The sequence below is a fragment of the Sceloporus occidentalis genome, unplaced genomic scaffold (genome assembly GCF_023333645.1).
Source record: "Sceloporus occidentalis isolate IW3139 unplaced genomic scaffold, rSceOcc1.0.p SCAF_20, whole genome shotgun sequence".
Taxonomy (NCBI): Eukaryota; Metazoa; Chordata; class Lepidosauria; order Squamata; family Phrynosomatidae; genus Sceloporus; species Sceloporus occidentalis.
The window spans coordinates 3,815,785-3,836,929 of NW_028317000.1; the positions used below are offsets into that span (position 1 = coordinate 3,815,785).

The 21,145-nt window shown below is 44.9% G+C and overlaps 2 protein-coding genes across 3 annotated transcripts; one reads left to right on the forward strand and one right to left on the reverse strand.

Annotated features, from left to right (window-relative positions):
• The first annotated feature begins 315 nt into the window (after positions 1-315).
• On the forward strand, positions 316-13,493 carry LOC149301778 (tropomodulin-4-like). 2 transcript variants are annotated; one of them, XM_089483807.1, is made up of 10 exons: positions 316-505; positions 3,364-3,546; positions 4,771-4,927; positions 8,657-8,779; positions 9,894-9,983; positions 10,796-10,926; positions 11,057-11,164; positions 11,439-11,582; positions 11,867-12,011; positions 12,605-13,493. In XM_089483807.1, exons 2-10 carry the CDS (start codon positions 3,421-3,423, stop codon positions 12,625-12,627), a joined length of 1,047 nt encoding a protein of 348 aa, XP_089339933.1. In that variant the 5' UTR covers positions 316-505; positions 3,364-3,420; the 3' UTR covers positions 12,628-13,493. The 2 variants fall into 2 exon arrangements, with proteins under 2 accessions (XP_089339933.1, XP_089339934.1); XM_089483808.1 differs by lacking the exon at positions 316-505 and adding an exon at positions 1,667-1,687.
• A 564-nt stretch (positions 13,494-14,057) lies between these two features.
• On the reverse strand, positions 14,058-21,095 carry LOC149301779 (sodium channel modifier 1-like). Its single transcript, XM_089483809.1, has 8 exons — positions 20,713-21,095; positions 19,482-19,552; positions 18,797-18,885; positions 18,329-18,426; positions 17,905-18,005; positions 17,603-17,772; positions 17,229-17,367; positions 14,058-16,906 (listed from the first exon to the last, which is right to left on the reverse strand). The coding sequence occupies exons 1-8, from the start codon at positions 20,989-20,991 to the stop codon at positions 16,807-16,809; spliced, it is 1,047 nt and encodes a 348-aa protein (XP_089339935.1). The 5' UTR covers positions 20,992-21,095; the 3' UTR covers positions 14,058-16,806.
• Between the last annotated feature and the right edge of the window lie 50 nt (positions 21,096-21,145).

The window sequence follows — 21,145 nt, forward strand, 5'->3', positions numbered from 1 at the left end:
TCATCCAAAGACCTTCCTAAGGGATGAACCCCTATTCCTGGATAGCTTCAGCACTTTGGAAAGCCCCCTTTAAGGCAACCAAAAGTGGTCACCATCCAACTGATATGGGGTCCATGTGGCAGACCCCAGCATTTCAATGATGCCCTGCAAAAGCCGACCCTCTTTATCTGCCCTGCGTGCATTTCCTAGGCGAGACTTTGCACGAAGGTGAAGGTCGGGATTTGATTTGATTTGATTTGAAGAGCCGCATCCTCTTTAATAAACCTGGTCCTGTTTCTTTGGCAGTTCTCGTCTGCGGCCGCTGGAGGTCTGATGGAGTCTGTGGAGTGATTGATAAGGCAAGCTGTATATGTGATATCTCCCTCCCTCTCCGACTGTCTGCCCGGCTGGGAAGCTAAAATAATAAAATGCTGATCTCACACCCTTCTCTGCCTCGGCGTCCGCCCTGCCGCCCTCTGGGTCCACACTCCGCTGGAGGAGAGGCCAAAGGCACAGGCCGCCAAAGGTAAGCCACCCCAAATCCCTCTTCCCTGGCTGGGCCTGTCTTAACACCTTTTGCAGGGGGGTGAGTCTGGGTGAGATGGCAAAAAACTGGGGCTGGACCTGCAATCTGGACTTATGCACTTCTGTCCAGGCAGATTAGTCTTTGGAGGGGAGACCGCCAAAGGGTACCACAGTTACCTATTGACTTGGGGCAACCCCATGGATTTTATCATAGGGCATTCTTGGGCGAGGAATCCTCAGGTACAACATTTAAATGGACTCTGAAATAGGGACAGAACCACCTCTGAGGATTCCCTTGCCTAAGAAAACCCTATGCAATAATTCATGGAGTTGTCATAAGTCAATAGAAGAAGGCACAAAGCAAGGCACCAGATTCTGTTTGGTCTTGGAAGCTAAGCATGGCCAGACCTGGTTAGTCCTTTGATAGGTGACCGCCAACAAATACCAGACACTGGAGGCTCTACTTCAGAGGAAGGAACCTGCAAAATCATCTCTGAGAATTCCTTGCCTGAGAAAACACTATAATAAAATTCAAATCCATAAGTTGGCAGGAGATGGAGGCACATATACAGAGATGCAAAGAAGGTGGTGGCAATTGTTACTGAAGGGAAGCAGACAGCAGAGAGAGAGATCGATAGCTGGTAGCCATCCAGACCCCAATTTAGTCTTTATTATGGGAGGCAGTTGCAATGTACTGCTTCCGAAGGCATCTTTTGCTCCCTGTTCTGTTAAAAAGAAGTTTCCCTGCAAATTGCAAACCAGGAGCCTCCCAGCCGACCAATGCTTGTTGGGATCTCCTTGAAAGGATTTGGCTTCCTTTGAGGACACAGCTTGGAATCTAGTGGCTGGATCTCCTCCACTGAGAAGACCCACTGGATCAATGGGTTTTATGGCAATGTCCAACTATGATTCAGCAGTGCTTTCAGTGCAGAGAAACAATTGGATTTAGGCCACTGAAGGGTTGGGATTCTTCCTTGGAAAGGTTAGGAAGTGGCTTGGTCTCAAACCCTCCATTCAGACCAGGAGATCTGTGGCCAAAGCAACACCAGAGTGGGATCAAGACATCAAAAGTTATTAATGCAAAAGAGAAGACCAGCTAAGAGAGGCTTTTGCAGTTTGCTTTTGCCTGAACTGATTAAGAAGGGAAAGATTCTGCCTCCTTCTCATCTCCATCCTTAATGAAGTTAAGATCCTCATTTCTTCTAATCCAGACTAACAGGGCTGAAGTGCAAACAACGCAGACTGCTTCATAATTGCAGTAAACATCAATATGTAGAGAGATCTTGTAGCACTTTTGAGAGTACCTAAAAGAAAGAAGTTGCCAGCATGAGCTTTCCTAGACTTAAGTCTCCTTCCTCAGATTCATTTAGATCCATTAATAATAATACCAAGAGCAATGCTTCCTTGCGAGTGGGTTGAACCTTTAGGTCTCTTTCTTTTTTAAAATGTACCCACTTACTCATTGGGTTGGCAACATAAAAATATAGATGCATGCTAACGTTAAGGATTTCTGACCTTCCTAGCGCATCTGGAAAAATAAACCCATTGCAAGCTGGGCAGCCATTCATCCGGTGTAGCTTTCTCACCCTGGTTGAATTTCCAACCCATTGATGGTCGGATGGATGCACAAGAAGGAGGATTGTGTGGCTTTGGCACCAGCTTGGCTCATTTTGGAAGTTGCATTTTTCTCCCCTGACTTTTGCTCCTTCTCAAGAAAAGGTTTGGCTGCGATCCCGTCCCTTATCTCTGTTCTCGCAACCCTCCTTTTCTGTGGCGAAAGTCTCCTTTACCAGTCAAACAGATCTTTTTTATCCCAGGGAAGGACAGAAAATAGAGGAGAAGAGCTTAAGATGAAACCTTGCGCTCAGGAAGCATTTTATATGTCTGGGACAAGGGAATTAAGTGCAAGGGGAAACTCAGGTATTAAACTTATTCAAAAGTTTCTGAAAAGTTGGAGCTAATGGGTGCAGAGATGCGTTGGTGCATATGTTTATGTGCCTTCAGGTTGCCCATTGACTTGTGTGCATTCTTTCCAATGTTGCACAGATGAAAACTGGGCTGAACGGGGATTTGAACCCGGATCTTAGGAGTTGAAGTTCAATGCTCAAAGCACGCCACCATGCAGGGTCTCAGCTAGATGCTGTCTGCTTTTGGAAGCTAGTGTCTGACTTATGGAGACCCTAAATTGGGGTTTTGTTGGCATGATTTGTTCAGAGAGAGGTTGCTTTTGCACTTCACCTTAGTGAGCTAGGTTTCTCTCTGCAGGGAGCTTTGGATTTGGGGCGGTGGGTTCGAAAGGGATCTTGCAGTTCCTTAGTGGTTAGAAGGATCCTTAGATGGATGGAGTGATCCCTTTTAGACCCATAGTATGAGCCCTTGAGAATCAGGCCCCAGCAATGCGCTGACCATCTGTTTTGGGTCTCTCCATCAACACCGTCGCCTGTTCTTCCCCAACCCGACCGGCATAATATCAGGGCTGCCCTTTTATGTTTGCACCATGGAAAAAATTAAGAGCGCATTGAAACGCTGCGTCCATTTCCAGCCAGAGGGAGCGGCTCAGGCCAACCAAGCGGCCGGTCAGCGTTGGTCAGCTGCATACATTGACTGGTCAAGGAATCAATTTAATCTGCATTGGCTAAAGACAGATGGGCAGATTAATATGGCTCTGAAGTGGCCATACATGCCACCTCTGACACGACAAAAGGGGGGATGATGGGCATTGTAGTCCCACACATTGGCACAGCAGCATCTCAGGGAAGTCTAAATATTATCAGTTTTTAAAGGTGGCTCCTTTTTGGCATGGATTCACACACACATCTGGAGTTACTCTCTGCATCTCTGTCTCTCTCTTTCTTCCAGAACCATTTTCAGTCCCCTTGGCCTACACCGCAGGGGCGGCGTCTCCCTCCATCAGCCATGACGACTTCCTACCAGAAAGAGCTGGAGAAATATCGAGATATCGATGAAGACAAGATCCTGAAGGAGCTCTCCCCAGAGGAGCTGGCGCAACTGGATCTGGAGCTGCAGGAAATGGATCCTGAAGTGAGATCAACATCTGGAAGGGAAAAGGGGGACAGACAGACAGATAGGCATTAGGGGCGACATCCAAACAACATGTCCTATGAGGAACGACTTAGGGAGCTGGAGATGTTTAGCCTGGAGAAGAGAGGGTTAAGAGGTGACATGAGAGCCCTGTTTAAGTATTTGAAAGGATGTCATATTCAGGAGAGAGCAAGCTTGTTTTCTGCTGCTCCAGAAACTAGGACCCAGTGGAGCAACAGATGCAAGCTCCAGGAAAAGAGGTTCCACCTAAACATTAGGAGGAACTTCCTGAGACTAAGGGCTGTTCGACAGTGGAACAATCTCCCTCGGAGCGTAGTGGAGTCTCCTTCCTTGGAGGTCTTCAAACAGAGGCTGGATGGCCATCTGTCAGGGATGCCTTGATTGTGATTTCCTGCATGGCAGGGGTGTTGGATTGGATGACCCTTACGGTCTCTTCCAACTCTACGATTCTATGATTCTATGATGCTTTTATCTTCCATTATTGCTTAAGTCATCCTATCATCACCGTTCTTTACATTATAAAAGATTCACAGTGGATCTGCCTATTAAGAATTGCAAAAGTTCAATGGGGGAAAAATGTGATAACGAAAGAAACAGCAAATAGAGAGTAAGATATTGTTCTTATACCAAGTTTGAAGTCATCTTATATATGGCCGTTTCCCGTTTCATTGCAAAGCACTATACTGTCAAACTTTGCCAATTCTTATTCCAATATAAGGAGCCCTGGTGGTGCAGTGGTTAAATGCCTGTACTGCAGCCATTCACTCAAAACCACAAGGTTGCGAGTTCAAGACCAGCAAAAGGGCCCAAGCTCGACTCAGGCTTGCATCCTTCCGAGGTCGCTAAAATGAGTACCCAGACTGTTGGGGGCAAATTAGCTTACTTGCTAATTAGCTTACTTGCTGTTCACCGATATGATCTGTGGAATAGCGGTATATAAATAAAACATATTATTATTATTATTATTATTATTATTTTATCATAATGAAATATTTTTACAGGGGTAAAATGGAGGAAAACAAAACAAAGGGTTCTTGGAGCTTGGGAGGAAAAAAGGGAAGCATCCCATAGGACTTACAGGGGCAACGCTTTCGCATTGTCACGATGGATCCAGTCTTCTGGGACATTTGGGGTCCTAGCTTTGTATATCTAGAGGAACGATGGTTTGCAAGCCCTCCTTCATCCCTGTTTCTTGTTTCCTAGAACATAATGCTCCCGGCGGGACTCAGACAGCGAGACCAGACCAAGAAAAGCCCCACAGGGCCACTGGACCGCGATGCCCTGATGCAGCACCTGGAGAAGCAGGCCTTGGAGGTCAAGGAGAGGGAAGACCTGGTGCCCTTCACCGGGGAGAAGAAAGGTCAGTGGGGCACAAGGACTTGGGGCTACTTTCTGCCATTGCTGCAAGGCCATGACTTCCACAGAGCCGTTGTGGCGGTGGCACCAAATCTGCTCCGATTTGGGCGTGTCAAATGTTAAAGGCAGAAGAGCAATCTGGTGGGTTAAATATTTGCTCTGTTGGCACAGCCTTGGCCAACTCAGCTTGCAAGCCATGGTTTACGATCGGATCTCAGAAATCATGGTGTCTCCAAAGGTTTTTTCAGTGCTGGATGTTGATACATGTTACTGCCATAAAATAGGCTTTATCCGTAGTAAATAATACAGTAGATGGGACACAGCGGAGAAGCATCCCCGACTTTTTACTGACAGGGCCCACCGTCCCTTCGCTCCCCTTTGGGAATGAGCCAGGGTTGACATCCGATGCGATGTGATGCTGAATAGACAAACCATTGCTTTGGAAACCATGGTTCTAGTGTGTCTGCAAGCCGTCATTCATACTAACCAAGTTCTGCCGTGATGTTTCAGTTGACATGGTTCGCAACCAGTCCCTGAAACCATGGTGGGTCTGTAAACCATGAATTAATAATAATGACATTTTATTATATCTGAACAGACAAACCACATTTGTTAGGGAGCAAGGCTCTGCAATTCTGACATTGAATCTAGTGTGCAAACCCTGGTTGGCGCTAACCATAATTTGGTGGACTGAGAGACTGAAGCAACAACTGTGCTTCTCCCACTTCACAATGTTGGGGAAGTTGGATTTTGAAAAGTGGGCAAGAGATGTCGGAGGCATGTGCAGAGAGACACACACAATGCACATTGAAACACACTGGTGGGAGAGATTATATCTCATTGGTTGTGATGGGGGAAATGTGCCCCTTTGTGTTGCACATAGTCCCACTGTGCGTGCAGACCAGGAATCGGGGTGAGACAGAGAGGAAGGTTTATATTTAGCTTGGAGAATTCAAAACAGCCCTCTGCGTAGCTCAGATGTCCTGACTTGTGCCGGGGGTCAAGGTTTGCAGCGTCCCCTCCGAGCGCAGCTCACCTCCCTCTTCCACCATCGACTTCCAAATCCAGTTTGCAAACCGATGAGATGCAGAATCTAGCAGGACTTCTGCACAAGGGTCTGAATATTTGCACCCTCCAGTCCTTTGTCCCTTTGGCACAGCCAAGAGTGGACGACTGACCCAAGATGGAGTGCAGAGGACCCCAAAAGACTCAGCGTCACCTTGGAGTCTTTATCCTAAATATGCATTTTGGTGCTCTGCATTGATAGAAGCGAAAGGTGATCACAGCATCCTCTTGCACCTTTCTCCATTGGCATCTTTTGCTTCAAGCCCTGGGAGTTAAAGGTCATGGAAGACAATTGTTAGTGATGCCTCAAACTTGAATTTTGTATTTCAGCATCTTAGAATTGGAAGGCACTCCAAGGGCCAGTCCAACCTAAAGTGGGACCCAAGGTGGCTAACAACATATATAAAACACATTAAAACAACAATTAAAGTTGGGCCTGTCATGTCACCACTCAGTCTTCTCTTTTCCAAGCTAAACACCTCCATCATCCCTCATGTGGTTTCCAGGCCTTTGACCCTCTTGGTCACTCTTCTCCAAACACTTTCCACCTTGACCACATCCCTCTTGCATTGTGGCGCCCAGAACCAGACACAGGGTTATTCCAAATGAGGTCCAACCAATGCAAAATAGAGTGGCGCTACATCATTTCTTGATATGGACACTACACTCCTGTTGATGCAGCCTAGAATTGCATGGGCTCTTTTGGCCGCTGTCTCTCCCACAGCGCAAAAGGATCTTGCAGCAACCTTTGAGACTAATCGAGTGAAAGATGTTGTAGCACAAAATGTTATGGTTACTTCGAAGGGGAAGCTCAGGAAAATGCCGGGCTCCCTGCATCGCTCGCACCCGGAGCTGGGTGGCCGATCTCAGGTCGCCTGAAAGATTCCAGGCGGTTGTGATGATGATAAGGAGCAACAGGTGGAGGTGGCTGGCTGATGCAAAGACGGGCACCGTCTCGTGTTCGCCCTTTCACTCCTCCTCCTCACGGCCGGCGTTTCCCACGCTAATTTACTTCTCTCTCTGCTAGAACAAACCAGAGGCTGCCCTATTCTAAAAACTGCCAGCCTTTCTTCTACCTTTCCCTGCCTTATCAAGGAAAGGGACGCAGCACATGCCTTCCAACATTTTGCAGATGAAAACCTGGACCTGTGGGGCTGAGAACTGTAAGAGTGTAGTCAAGGTGGCAAAAGTTATGGATGAGGATGGATACACAAAGAGGGGAGTTATTTGTTGCGATTGTGTGTTGTGCAAAAGAGACTGTGATCCGTCATTATAACCGAGCTGAATTGTCACATCGTCACCTTGGCTCAGACCAGTGCATCACCTCTCTTCCTCTTCCTAGGGAGATTTAGCAATTATGGTTCCTATTCTCACCCTTGTTGTGGGAAAACAAACCCATCTCCATTTCTAATCTCCCTCCCTTCCTCTAGATTTTTGCGAAACCAAGCTCCGCTGTTTTCGTTGTCATAGATGACACCTCTTTCTCCTTCCATGCACCAAGCAAGAGCACACGCACAAAGGCATCTGGGCGCTATTAATAAACCGGTGTAACTTCCTCGCTGTCCCCATGCTGACCGCTATAAACTAAGGCCGTTTTGGGAAGGGGGAGACGTGATAGAAGGGTGAGAAGATGCTGGGTTTGGGGTCCCAAAAACACTGATGTCGGATTTTACAAGGAGAAGGAAACTGGGCAGATTTCTAGACCTAGATGTGTTGGTGATGTCCTTCGCCCCTCTGTCCATCCTCTCTTAAGCCATGAGAAAATGGCTACTTTGCCTTGAGAAAGATGGGGTCACTTCTTTAATGAAAAATGCAATATGAATATACAGTAGGTCCTTGTTATCTGCTGGGGTTTGGTTCCAGGATCCTCCATGGATAACAAAATCCGTGGATGCTCAAGTCCCATTATAACGGCACAACAAAATGGTGTCCCTTATATAAAATAGAAAACCAAGGTTTGCGATTTGGAATGCATACTTTTTTGGAATATTTTCAAGCTGTGGATATTTAAATCCATGGATAAGGAGGGCCGACTGTACTCCTGTTAGCAAAGTCAAAGTTTTTCTGGGCATGACGTCTTCAACAGAAACTTTGGTACCCAAAGTGCAAATAACGTGGGACGAAGAGGGATAAGTTTCTGTTTTTGTCATTGTTGTTGTGTGCCTTCAAATCGTTTCCGACTTATGGTGGACCTAAGGTGAACCTATCCTGGGGTTTTCTTGGCAAAGTTTATTCAGAGGAGGCTTGCCTCAAAGCCTTGCATAAGTCGAAAAATGAGTGTGCGCCTTTTCTGGAGATTAGTTGAGTCCTTCTTCCATAATGCATCCAGGGATGTTTTTTTATTATTATTTTCACCACTTTTCTTATGATTTCCATTATGTATAGGGCTATGTCGTTACAAGGAGAGGTGTAGCTAGAGGAGATTCCCTGTTTCTTCCCCAGCTCAAATATTATTGTGTTGTTTACTGCTGCAAACCAACATGGAAAGTCTGTGTTTCTCCATCCCTCCTTCACCATTCTGGTCATGCTGATGCTACTAAAAAAAGGTTTCCAGCTAGACAAAGAGGAAAGTGCAGGTGGGAAGGAGACATAAAAAGGTCTTTGTCCTAGGCTTTTTTAATCCAATGTTCATTCTGTTTTTCTTTCTGCCTCAACCCCATCATGCCAGGGAAGCCTTTTATCCCAAAGAACCCCAAAAGAGAAATCCCCAAGGAGGAGCAGATCACGCTAGAACCCGAACTGGAAGAAGCCCTCAAAAATGCCACTGACGCCGAAATGTGCGACATTGCAGGTAAAAAGGGGAGTTTGGGAGACAGAGGAGTTGGGAGGAGATTTGGGAATATGGGCAATAATAGGGTACAACAGAGGAAGACATCTTTTGGAGATGGGGCTGGAAAAGCTTTGCCTTTTGATGCTTTTTATGAGCTTGTGCAACTCCCTCCAACAAGATGCAGTGATGGGCACTGGCTTGAGCAGAGGTCCTCCTTCCCAAAGGGCAGCCTTTCTTTTCCTCTTTCCAAATCTCTTGGCCCTCCCTCCCTCCCTCCCTCCCTCTTTCATTTCCCCTTCTCCTTATTCCTTTCTTCTTTCCAAATCTCTCAGCCCTTCCTTCCTTCTTTCTCTCTTAATCTCTCTCTCCTTCCTTCCTTCCTTCCTTCCTTCCTTCCTTCCTTCCTTCCGTCCGTCCGTCCGTCTGTCCGTCCTTCCTTCCTTCCTTTTTGCAAACCATTCATACAGTAAGCAAGCAAATTCAACAAATATAAGAGAAATGGTGACAGGAAAATGATATACTTGGCTATATCCGTGTAACCCTTTGCCGGTCAGTGGGGTCACACAGACCCCGGTGGTGGAAAGGGTCCTGGATGCCACGCCTTGCCCTGCCCTGCCCTTCTCCCTGCCCCCATAGATGCCCCACACATTTTTATTGCCTTGGCAGCTCCCTGGCAGGTGTAAGGCGATAGGGCCAACCGGCCTGAGGGTTTCTGATTTTAGTCTTTGCCTGGCACCAGGCCAGAGGGCCGCCGTCTCCGCGAGGTGCTGAGCTTTGGGAATTGGAGCTGAAGGTGGCACAGAGAGGCCGAGAGTAGAAAAGGATCACTTCCATCTTCCCCTCCAGCCAATGGCAGAATTGGGCCGGCCGAAAAACTAGCCCTGCAGATCAAGAGGGTCTTCTTTGAATAATTGTTAAAAGGCTAGAATGCTTTCTGACACACTACATTTCTACAGGCAAGGAATGGTTTTGCACTGAGGGCTGGAAAGCTCTGTGAGTTAGGGACAGGATCTTTGTTGTTCTGCACAAAACAAGAATGAAGAAACCAGATTAAAGAATATTGCAGACAAAGAAACAGAGCCTGGGTTGTTGTTGTTGTTGTTGCTTCATTCTCCCCATCTGTCTTGCCTTGCAGCCATCTTAGGCATGTACACCCTCATGAGCAACAAGCAGTACTACGATGCCATCTGCAGCGGCAACATCACGAACACAGAAGGCATAAACAGTGAGTGAGCTCCAGCCTGAGTTGCAAGGAGCATGGGAGGCAAGGACCAGAGGCGTCCCTTTTTCTCTTCCATTAATGTTTCATCATTCTGGCTCTCATGACTCTTGGGATCCTGGAGATGGAAGGGCCATCCTCCTGCTTAGTGCAGAAATCCAGAGCTAAAGCACTCCTGAGAGATGCCCACCCATCCTCTGTTTAAAGAAGGAGGGTCCACCATCCTCCAAGACAGTCCATATTCCGCTGTCAGACAATTTGTACACTAAAATCATTCCTCGCAAGGTTTACTGACATATCCATACTGCAGAAATAAAGCAGTTTGACACCACTTTAAGTGCCATGACTCTATCCTACAGGTTGCTGGGATTTGCGTTTGGCATATCACTTTCAGTCTTCTCATCTCCGAGCAAAGCATCCCCAGCTCCCTCAGCCATTCTTCCTAAGGCTTGGCTTCCAGACCTTTGACCAAATTGGTTGCTCTTTTCTGGGCATCATCCAGATTGTCCATGCCCTTCTTGAATGGTGCTGCCCAGAACTGGACACAGGATTCCTCCTGGTGAAGTCCAGCCAGGCAGAATAGAGGGTCACTACATCTTCCTTGATCAAATGCCACCAGACATGGAGAACCTCCCATGTTAACTAACTTGAGAGATTACAAGAGAGTGGCCCAAGGACTAGAGGCATCCAGGTTTCTCTTCTGCAAAACCCCTTTCCAGGTTTCTAGCTTTCATGATTCCGGTAGGGACACATTAGGAACCTGTTCAACCCCCTTCCATGAGCAAACTCTTTGTCTTCCTCATGGTTTTGTCTTCCAGGTGTAGTGCAGCCGGATAAATACAAGCCCGTCCCAGATGAGCCCCCGAACCCCACCAACGTGGAAGAGACCCTGGGCAAAATCCAAAGCAACGACAAAGATCTCGAGGAGGTGAACCTTAATAACATTAAGGTCAGTGCGCTAAGTCTCCAAAAGGAGGCAAAGGAATGGATCAACCTGGCTTCTGCATTTTGAACTAATTGAACTTTCTGAACTTGGTACGACTGTGTCTTTCTGACTTATGTTCTCTTCCTTTTGGTAGGACATTCCCATTCAAACGCTGAAAGAAATTTGTGAAGCCATGAAAGCCAACACTCATGTAAAGAGACTCAGCTTGGTGGCAACTCGGAGTAATGACCCGGTGGCACACGTAAGTTTTGGGGCTATGGGGCCAGATAAGGAAGTCCTATTGAACCTTGGTAAGGAGATATGCTGGGTAATAATAATAATAACGTTTATTGATAATGCCCTTTTTGCCGAAAGGCAGACAATACAGGTGAAGACCGATTTTAGGAAGATCCTCATAGTTATAGCTGTCTGCGATTGATGTGGAACGTTTTGGGTGAGGGTTAAATTTGAGTAGGGATGCAATTCTTCACTTCCTACCCACAATGGTTTCCCTGTTTTGATGTGTTTATCTCCAGGCTGTGGCTGAGATGCTGAAGGAGAACAAGACCCTCCAGACCCTCAACATCGAATCCAACTTCATCACCAGTGCAGGAATGATGGAAGTGATCAAAGCCATGAAGAATAACACCACGCTGTCTGAGCTTAAGGTGGACAACCAGGTGAGATGGCCACCATTTTGTTTATATGATCATGGTGTCTCCCCTGACAGGTAAGTAAACTTGTTGTTGTTGCTATTTATGTTGGCTGTTTGTGACGATATCCAGTGGCGTCACACTGCAAACACCAATTTAAGAGACCCACCGAAGAACCTGCGCAGCTTAGGTTTCATCACTGCAGACACTAGTCTAAGAGAGTTACCATTAGGAACCTGTGCAGCTTAGAACCTGCTCTTATTACACTCTCCATAATTGTTAACCCTCTTCCTTTCTCTTTCTCCTGACAGTGCCAGCGGTTAGGGGACTCCGTGGAGATGGAAATGGCTGCCATGTTGGAAAACTGTCCCTCCATTATCCGGTTCGGGTATCACTTCACGCAGCAGGGACCAAGGGCCAGAGCTTCCATTGCCATCACCAAGAACAACGAACTACGTGAGTATCATGTCACATGGACAGCCATTTTGTAGAGGCAAATGTACTAAAAGGATTGTTCTAAGGAATTTTGGAAGGAAATCAAAATGGCAGCTGAGTTGCAAGATGATGATGATGATGATGATGGCAATGAACAGTTTGCATTATACTGTTCGATTGTATAATGAATGTGTTTTTGCTTATGAGTCTATCTATGTTTTGAGATGCTCGGTGGAGGCTCTTCCTCATGGGTGCATCTGGTGGAAACATGGAAGATGGGACCTTTTCGCTGTTGGATCCATCTTCCAAATTCCCTTCCCAGCAATGTTAGTGTCTCCTTCCATGGTGTCCTTGCAGAGGCAAAGACCATATTCTTCCCCATATGAGCCTTCCCATGTTTTGAGATGTTCTGAGGAATCAGTTCTCTCCATCCCAACATACTCAAAGTCCAGGGAACATGGGAGATGGAGTCTTCTCAGTGGTCTCTCCTAGTATCTGGAATGCCTTCCCTAGAGAGACCATACACCTTGTTATCCCTCCGTCGACAAGTGAAGACCATCTTGTTTTGCTAAGTCTTTGGCTTCTTCTGACACCTTTCCCTTTTATCCTTACAGGTCGCAAGCAGAAGAAGACATAATGGTGTCTCTCCCACAACCGCATCCAAAACGCCCTTCGCTCCCCCGGCGTGCCTAAGAAACCATCCCTTGATCTTCCAAAGTTGGAGCCAGGAACAGCCGGGATCTTTTTAATTTTTAAAAGGATCTCTCCAAGGGAATCCCCTCGCTGTTGTCCTCTCCGACTGATGCTCTCGTCTCTCTGTTGCAATCTCAGGTTCTTCCTTCCTTCCTCCGAATTTAAGTGCCCCCCATCTTTCGATTTACCTCTGTAAATAAAGAGAAATCTCGGAGGAACCCTGCTCCCCTTTCCAGGGCCGAACTGGCTTTGTTCTTCGCGATGGACCAAAGGCAGTTGCAGTCGTCCCATCTTTTCCTAGATAAGCTATTATTGTTATATTGTTAGGCACTTGACTCCTTCAAATATATATATATTTCTTGAAATTTCTGGAAGAAATGTTCTGGCAGCCTGGTATTTTCCTATCTGTCCAGAAAGGTGTCAGTTGTTTCCCGACTCCCTGCAACTATAAATTCACCTAATTATTTTTTTCCAGACCTGAACTCATTACTATTAATATCATTAATATTAATATTCCTTAGCATCTTTAGAACATTCTTGGTGGACTTTAATTTCTCAGGAATGCTTACAACAACCCTGTAAAGTAGGTCGGTGCAATGCCCAATTTCCAAAGGGAGAAACTGAGGCAAAAAGCCAATGACTACTTTCAGGTTTCGAAGCTGATTGTAGCTCATTGTCTTAGTCATTTATCCTAGCTGTTAATTGCAATTAAAATGGAGCCGATCCCCTGCCATGCAATCCTCATGTTGGTATAATTGTTTTATTTATTTTAAAGCAGCAAAATTAAAAAGAGAAAAGAACAAAACGTGACTCCATGTTGAACCATAGCTTCTGTATTTGTGGCTGCCATCTTGAATAACTTGTTTCCTCAATAACTGCATGTGGACAATGACACCTCAGTGTTGAAGATGAGGCCTTGTCCTCAACTCTTTCCATCATAGTTTTTTGTGGGTTTTTCGGGCTATGTGGCCATGTTCTATAAGAGTTTATTCCTGACATTTTGCCAGTATCTGTGGCTGGCATCATCCTTGCAGTTTTTGGTACAGCCCAAAATGGCCGCCAGTCCCTTTGGGCGGCCGTTTTGCCTTCTTGACTCTTTAATGCTCACAGTCTCATAAACAAAATGGCAGCCATGTTTGCCTTTATATATTGCTACTCAAATAATTCTGGCCTAGAAGCACCAGAATGTTCTGGAAAGATAAACAGACAGTATTATCTGAGGCGTTGTTTCCTAATGGAAATATTTCTATCCCATCTTTTATCATGGGATCTTAGGATGCCATACCATATAAAACGCTTCCAGATTAAAAAGGCTTATTTAATCAATAAATATATATTTTAAAAAAGATTAAAACAAAAGAACAGGTGCTACAACTTTGAAAGCTACAACAATTTAAAGCCATGGATGTGTACACTTTGAAGTAAACTACATTAATCAAAAGCCATATTTTTGGATTGGTACCCAGAGAAAAAGTAAAGAATTCGCACCCTTGTCCCCCAAATGGAGATCTTCCATGAAAAATGGAGACTCAAGCCCTGGAATTGGGCAGCTCTTATGTTTTCTTGGACGCCATGTTTGGTGGAGAAACCAACTGGGAGACGCATCATCTCCTTTCTCCAAAATGTCATTGAAGATATTGGACACTGGGCAAAGCATTTTGTTGTTGTTGTTGGTCTCTTGTGTAAACAAACAAACCCAAAGTGCCAGAAAGGACTGGATTGAAATCTTTCCCCCTCACGGTTTTGTGTGGCATACGCATGAGGAGAAATATGGAAGATGAGGGAACCATTTTGGTTCTCAAGAGTCAACAAACATTCTTATTTTGACAACAAGTTGGCTCCTTCCCAGAGACTGTGACCGTATTATTTTTTATGGGTGTGGAGATGTGAGCCAGAAAGATATTTATTAGCGCCTCAGGGGGTCATAAACACGGTCTGTGAGGGGACAAGGCCTAACGCCGCGCAACAGAAAATGTTGCCTTGGCGACAGCCACCATCTTGGCGAGGAAGCCATTGTCCGTTTTCATGGTGGCAGTCTACAAAGAGCCCTGTTTTATTATTATAGGTTGATTATCCCTTATCTGAAAATCCAAAACTTGGCTGAGAGAGTGGCGCCTTTGCTCTCTGACAGAAATACTTTATAGGATTCCCTTCAGGCTATGTCTATATAAGAAACATTAATTAAATGTTGTGTTGAGACTTGGGTCCCATCTCTGAGGTACTTCGGATATGCAAATATTCCACAATCTGGAAATATCCAAAATCCCAAACACTTCTGTCCCCGAGCGCTTCAGATAAAGGTTACTCAACTTGTGTTTATTGCTTTTTGTTTACCATATTTTTCCATGTTTTAAAGAAAAGATGGTTGGCAAAAGGTTATTTGTTGCCCGCAGGCAAAAATAGTAACACAATCTAGTGAGAGATGAATGATAAAATACTGTGGGAATGACTAACGCAGGAACAAGCAGTATGAAACTAGCTCAGGGCTTGGAAATAATTTTTGGACTACAATTCCCAGAATCCCCCACCCAGCCTGGTCAAAGGGGATTCTGGGAAATCTAGTCACCCCTCCAAAAAAATTACTCCAAACAATAACTTTACACCACTGTAACAGCCATGGCTCCATCCTACACAATCCTGGGAATTACAGTTTTGTCAGACATCAGAACTGTTTGGCAGAGAAGGTGAGAAATTTTGTCAAAACTACAAATCCCAGGATTCCAGAGGAAGCTGCTACGGCACTTAAAGTGGTGTCAAACTGCATCATTCCTAGAGTGTAGATGCACCCTTAAATTTAGAAACTGGTTTAGCAGAAATAACATGCAAACCTAGCAGATGCAACATTGGCACCCTTCATTCTCACATTATTTTATTATTAATTTTATTTATCCAGCTTTTATTCATCCAGCTTGCCCCCAGAAAACATCAATTTGGGGTCTCTATCTATTTATTGATCGGTCTTTATTTACAAATGGGTTTGAGAGCGTTCCATCTTAGGAACCAGGAGTAGAAGGAGAGTCACAGAATAGGCTCTCCCTTGTAGGAACCTCATAAGGAGCTGCCACAGTGGAGAATTATTTAAGCAGGTGGTGCAAATGGTGGACATGCTCCTGATGTATTTATACCCCCTGCGGGGATCAGCAGACGACATGGAGACCACGGGGCTCAGGTTGCACGAAACCTTGGACTGCGTCCCATAAGGAGGGGGACAGAGAGAGCGAAAGAGTCGGAGAAGGGAGCCATAATTTTAAATGCAACACTTCCCCTCTGTGCCTCTTTTCCTTTGCTTTCTCCCCCTTTATGGCGCAGGGCCAAAGGTGCAACGTTTGTCCCGCTCTCATATCGCTATACGGATCCGGACGTAGGTGCCAGGTGACGCGGCATTGCTGGTTACTAGCCATGTTTGACAGCAACAGGTGGGGAAGAGGTGGAGGGAAAACAAAAATAAGAGAGGAAACGTCACGAGGAGTTAAGTTCACGCAAAAGACACGGAATGGCGTTGGTGGCGTTCGGCCAAGGAAGAAGCGTGCCTCTGATGCCACCCTCACGGATGCGCCTTAAGGGCGTCTCCATGCTTTGACATGGCACCAAGTGGGTTTCTCTACCTAGAAATGTACAAAATGATAGTATGTGGGGGAAAAAGGACAAGTTGGCGCATGAGCGGGCCAGAGTTGGGAAACATTACTTGGTCCCAGTTTGCCTTCGCTTCCTCATGCACACCATCTTTTCCATGGAAAGATCTATGAAGGAAGTCAGTGTGGGGCAAAGCTCTGAAACAGGGGCATCATGACCCCTTTTGCAGCCCTGCCCTGGTTGGCAATGGGAAATAGTGGTAATGGGGTTTAAGATGGATGGCAAGTGATTGCTCCATTGGATATTCACCCTCCTCTGGGTTTCCACCTGGTTGGTTCATCCTCTTCAATGACACTTGCTTAAGGTCCCTTCCAACTCTATGATTATAAGAAATAATGCCGGGCTCTGCAAAACCAGCCCATTTTCCTATTTCTTTAATAAGCTATTGCCATCCGTAGTAAAATCCTGTGAAAGGAAAAAAGGCTTTTTTGTGCCCAGCTGACATCTTTCTATAAAGACGTGGTTCTGGGGAGAGTCAGCAATTGCACAGTCACAATGGAGTCAGCAGCGGGGGTTCCTCTTCGTCCGAGTCAAATTCGGCGTTCTCATCTTTTACCCATTTTCCGGAACCGTCCTGGATCCAACCAGAGCTGCCAAAGGTCAAGAGGGAAAGAAAAGCCACTAAAAAGAGAGCATGTCATACAAAGTAGAGTATTAACTTGCACTGGAATATCCCAAAGCTGGAAAACAACAACAACAACAACAACAGGGGCATCTCTTAAGAATTAACAGAATCCAACCATTTGAAAAAGGTTTTGTCTAGATGCCCGCGGGAAAATTAAGAAGCAAGGGTTCCAGATTTAAAAGCAACCTTGGTCCTGGATGGATTTTGATTCCTACCTTTGGAACCCAGTTATCATTATTTAAGAAGACCCTTGGCTAATGCATTTGCGGCGTTATGTGCTGTCCTACCTTTTTAGCTTCAGATAATGTTCCAACGTGCGCCGTTTCTCTGGGGTGAGTTCCGTGGATTTGGTAGAGGATGTCCCAAGAGAAGAGGCCTTCTCTTCATGGCTGCCCTCCTTTCCTAGAGGAGGATCTTTCGGTGAATCTGGAATCAAGAAAGAATAACAGGTATAACAACCAGTTCCATGCCCACAGACAACAACTCGGCTAAAGCGAAATGGCATCACATGGATAAGAGAATCAATCCTCTGGTCACTGTTAACTGTTCTACCAATTTAATATGGGTTGAGTCTCATTTGTCCGGAATTCCAAAATCCAAAATACTCCACAAGGAAGAAAGGAAGGAAGGAGGAAGGGAAGGAAATAAAGAGGAAAATTACCTGTCCTCTTGATTCCAGATCCAGGCAGGTGAACTGTCTGGGTGGTTTCCAGTCCAGCGGGTACATTGTTCCCCTTCATTGGCACATTTTTGGCTTTCAACATGGCATCTCTCTCGGTGGACTGAGAGGACGCACCCATCCTTGAAGTACTGGGTTCGACTCCAACCTCCCTGTTCCAAATAAAATAACAATTTCATCAGTGTAATGCTTTCCAAAAAGCAGCTTCCACACAGAAAAAGAGACTGCACGGGTGTGCATTTCCGCAAAACAGACGCCCCGTTTTCCACAGATGCTCTTGTCACCTGTTGCGCCGACAGCAGCTGTTATACGGGGCAGCTTTCAGCAAAGCGTTCTGGGTAATTTTCCTGGTGGCGGCAAGTAATGGAGCAGGGCCCGGCGTTGCCTAGAGAAGAAGAAAACATGGGAGTTATAGTGCAATGTCGAAGGCTGAAATTCAGTAGGGCTAAAGGTGGTAAATTTTATAGCGGAGATCATGGCTATATTTCCCCATGTTTTAAAGAAAAGATGGTAGGGAAAAGTCCAAAGAACGGGTGCTCTCTAGTGGGCAAAACGCAGCCCTTTCAGTTGCGGCTGAGTTGCAAGACCCAGCATCCACCGGCCATTGTGGCCAACAGTGAGCATTGCAGTCTGAATTTTGGAAATTTTGGACATTCAATACATTGGGGGGGGGGGAGTTCTTCCTGCCCCAAAGCTGCCCAGATTTACCTGTGTTCCCGATCCTTCTGCTTCTAGGTATGCCTGGTGTTGGCGCTTCTCAACTTCGCTCTCAAGGGAACGTTTCTTCCCATAAAACTTCTGCAAACCTTGTTATAAAGACAAGGAGAGAATTAAAAAGTTCAAGTCTTTGGCTGGCTTTGGCATGCTCCAGCCAGCTTTGAGAAGATAGATAGATAGATAGATAGATAGATAGATAGATAGATAGTCTCCATCTTCTTCATCTGCAAAATGAGTCCATCTTACTTTTGGGTTATGAGAGCAAACAAAACCATTTTGCTTTTCCAAAAAGCCTTATCTAGTTTCAGCAATTGAAAGATTGGGGAATTTATTGTTTTGGACTCCAGCTTCCAAATGCTGGGCTGGATTACAACTCCCATCGCCCCCAGAAGACATATATTTGGGAACAGACGCCCTTGTACAAAATGGAAGTTTCAACCCAAACCTTGACCAACTTACTCATGAGATGTTTCTTTCCAGAACGGTGGACCGTGAGCATGTCAAGAGTGTCGAAGACCGGCCTGTGGAAGCACACGGTGCAAGCGTATCTGCGAAAGAGTTGGAAGGAACAAAAGGCGTCGAGATTAGAACTCAGCACCCGGTTGGGAAGATGGAATATTTCTCTGCATTGCTATGGTACAGTCTTGCCATTTTTTATCAGGATCCCAACGCTGTTTGAGATGATGGGAGTTGGAGTCCTACACACCTGGAGTGTGGCTTTGGGCTTCCCCAGAAAAAGGCAGAAAAGAGAGGTTAAATTCTGGTAAATAAATAATGAGAATGATAATATAAATAGCCCCAATTGCATTAGCAGCAAGGATTGTTAATCATATCATCCACAGTAATTACTGTTTGTAATTTCATGTATTAGGAATAAATCACTTTTGGATGCAAAAATGGGTTCTTAAAAGAATAAATGAATATTGCATATCAAGATAGACAAGTGAAGTGGAACACTTTTGGGACAATGATGTTGCAATGATGATGACAATGGTATCCATCTATCCCTGGGTCCTTCTGCACTACACAATTATAGCACAACCTTTATATATTATAATAAATATAATACATATCAATATAAATATATGAATATAGCAGTGCGGACAGTCCATTTGTGTTAGCAGCCATGCAATTTGTCTCTGACCTGCCATCCCTCAGGAGCAAGGCTTCGTCTTCGGGAATATAATGCGCCAAAAGATCCGCAACTCTTCTTTTCTGGGGCAGGAAAAGAGAAGGAAGGAGCGAAATAATAAAATAAGTGGATTTAATTTAATTTAATTAAGTGGAAGGGAAAATAATAAAAACACAGGATATCTTTGCTCAAGCATTGAGAGTCAGCCTTTCTTAAGCATCCAATGATGATAATGATAATAATAATTTTATTTATTTGCACCTCGGTTTCACCCCAAAATTGGGTTTAAAAAGTGGCTTACGGTCTAAAAGCCCAGTGCAATTAAAAACCGACAAAAGTGGCAATGAAAATGGGATTAAAATTAGATATATTGGTCCTTGTTTGCATCACTTGGTTCAATAATGTGAGTTTTGTGAAACTGCAAACCTGGCACACTTCGGTGGCATTTATTTTAGCCTTAACAACACTTGTTCTCCTATTGGTATATGGTTTAATTTATATACAGGTTGAGAGTCTCCCTTATTATCCTAAATCCTTGGGACCAGAAGTCTTTTGGGTTTTATAATAATTGCAATGTGCATCATGAGAAATCTTGGAGACAGGATGCAAAATCTAAGCATGAAATTCATATATTTTGTGCACGAAACAAATAATTTTGTGCACAAAACAAAGTCTGGGTGGACATAACTTGAAGGTAATGTTATATAATAATAATAATAATAATAATAATAATAATAATAAATTATTTATATCTGGCCTTTCCATCAGGATTGAGGCGGTGTACAATAGTAGTAAAAATACAAACAGTAAAAATAAATCCCAATTAAAATCCCTTATAACAGCAAAAAATAACATCTTATTATTAAAACAATCAAATGACACAAAGAGACGGAGACATAAACTATTCTATATATATATGGCATTTGTCAATAGCTTTTGTGCATGAAACATTATTTGTGTGCATTGAACCACCAGAAAGCAAAAAATGTCACTTCAAGGGGGACCATTTTTGGCTCTAGCATGGGCAGCATTTGCAGGAAGGAGCATGGGCATGATGCTCAGGGAGGAGAGCATGTGCAGAGTGCCTTGCTTTGTGTGCCAAAGGGACAAAAGGGGGAGCAAGGCTTGCATTTTGGGGGTGCAACATGCATCTCTGCAAAGGAAGGGACCCCCATGCAATGGGATAATGCATCTGATGGGGCTGGGGACCCCCCCAAAATGAGCCCCCCACTTTCCCACTGACCTTCAAGACATTGAGTTGACTGGGGTCGTCTCCTTCCCTCTTGAAAGACATCCTCCAAGACCCCCAAAATCCCAAATACTGCAAAAACAGGGGACACTTAATGCTTCCCCTTTGGCATTGCAAAATAAAAATCCCAGGACTGCAATTCCCAGCATGCACCCTGCACCCAGGCCCTGCCCCAAATTCAAGCCTCCGCTTCCCAACAAGCTTTGCAAGGACTACAATTCCCCAAATGCATTTGTTGCAAGGACTACATTGCCCAAACTGAACATTGAACATTGCAAATTAATCAACATTGCAAAAAAAATAATAATTACATTGCAAAATGATAATAATAATAATAATTCAAGGCTGTGTGCTGAGCTTCCCTTGCAAAACCTGCTGGGGCTGGTTTGCAAGCATTATTGTTGCAGATAAACTACAGTTCCCAGGA

Bases quoted from the DNA above. Each gene is read 5' to 3' on its own strand.
- LOC149301778 (XM_089483807.1), top strand. From the start codon at position 3,421: ATGACGACTTCCTACCAGAAAGAGCTGGAGAAATATCGAGATATCGAT. The intron at 3,547-4,770 runs GTGAGATCAACA...CTTGTTTCCTAG, and splicing joins TGCAGGAAATGGATCCTGAA to AACATAATGCTCCCGGCGGG. The intron at 11,165-11,438 runs GTAAGTTTTGGG...GTTTATCTCCAG, and splicing joins GTAATGACCCGGTGGCACAC to GCTGTGGCTGAGATGCTGAA.
- LOC149301779 (XM_089483809.1), bottom strand. From the start codon at position 20,991: ATGTTCAATGTTCAGTTTGGGCAATGTAGTCCTTGCAACAAATGCATT. The intron at 19,553-20,712 runs GTCAGTGGGAAA...TTCCTGCCCCAG, and splicing joins GTCAACTCAATGTCTTGAAG to AAAAGAAGAGTTGCGGATCT. The intron at 18,886-19,481 runs GTCAGAGACAAA...ACTCTTTCGCAG, and splicing joins TTGCTCCTGAGGGATGGCAG to ATACGCTTGCACCGTGTGCT.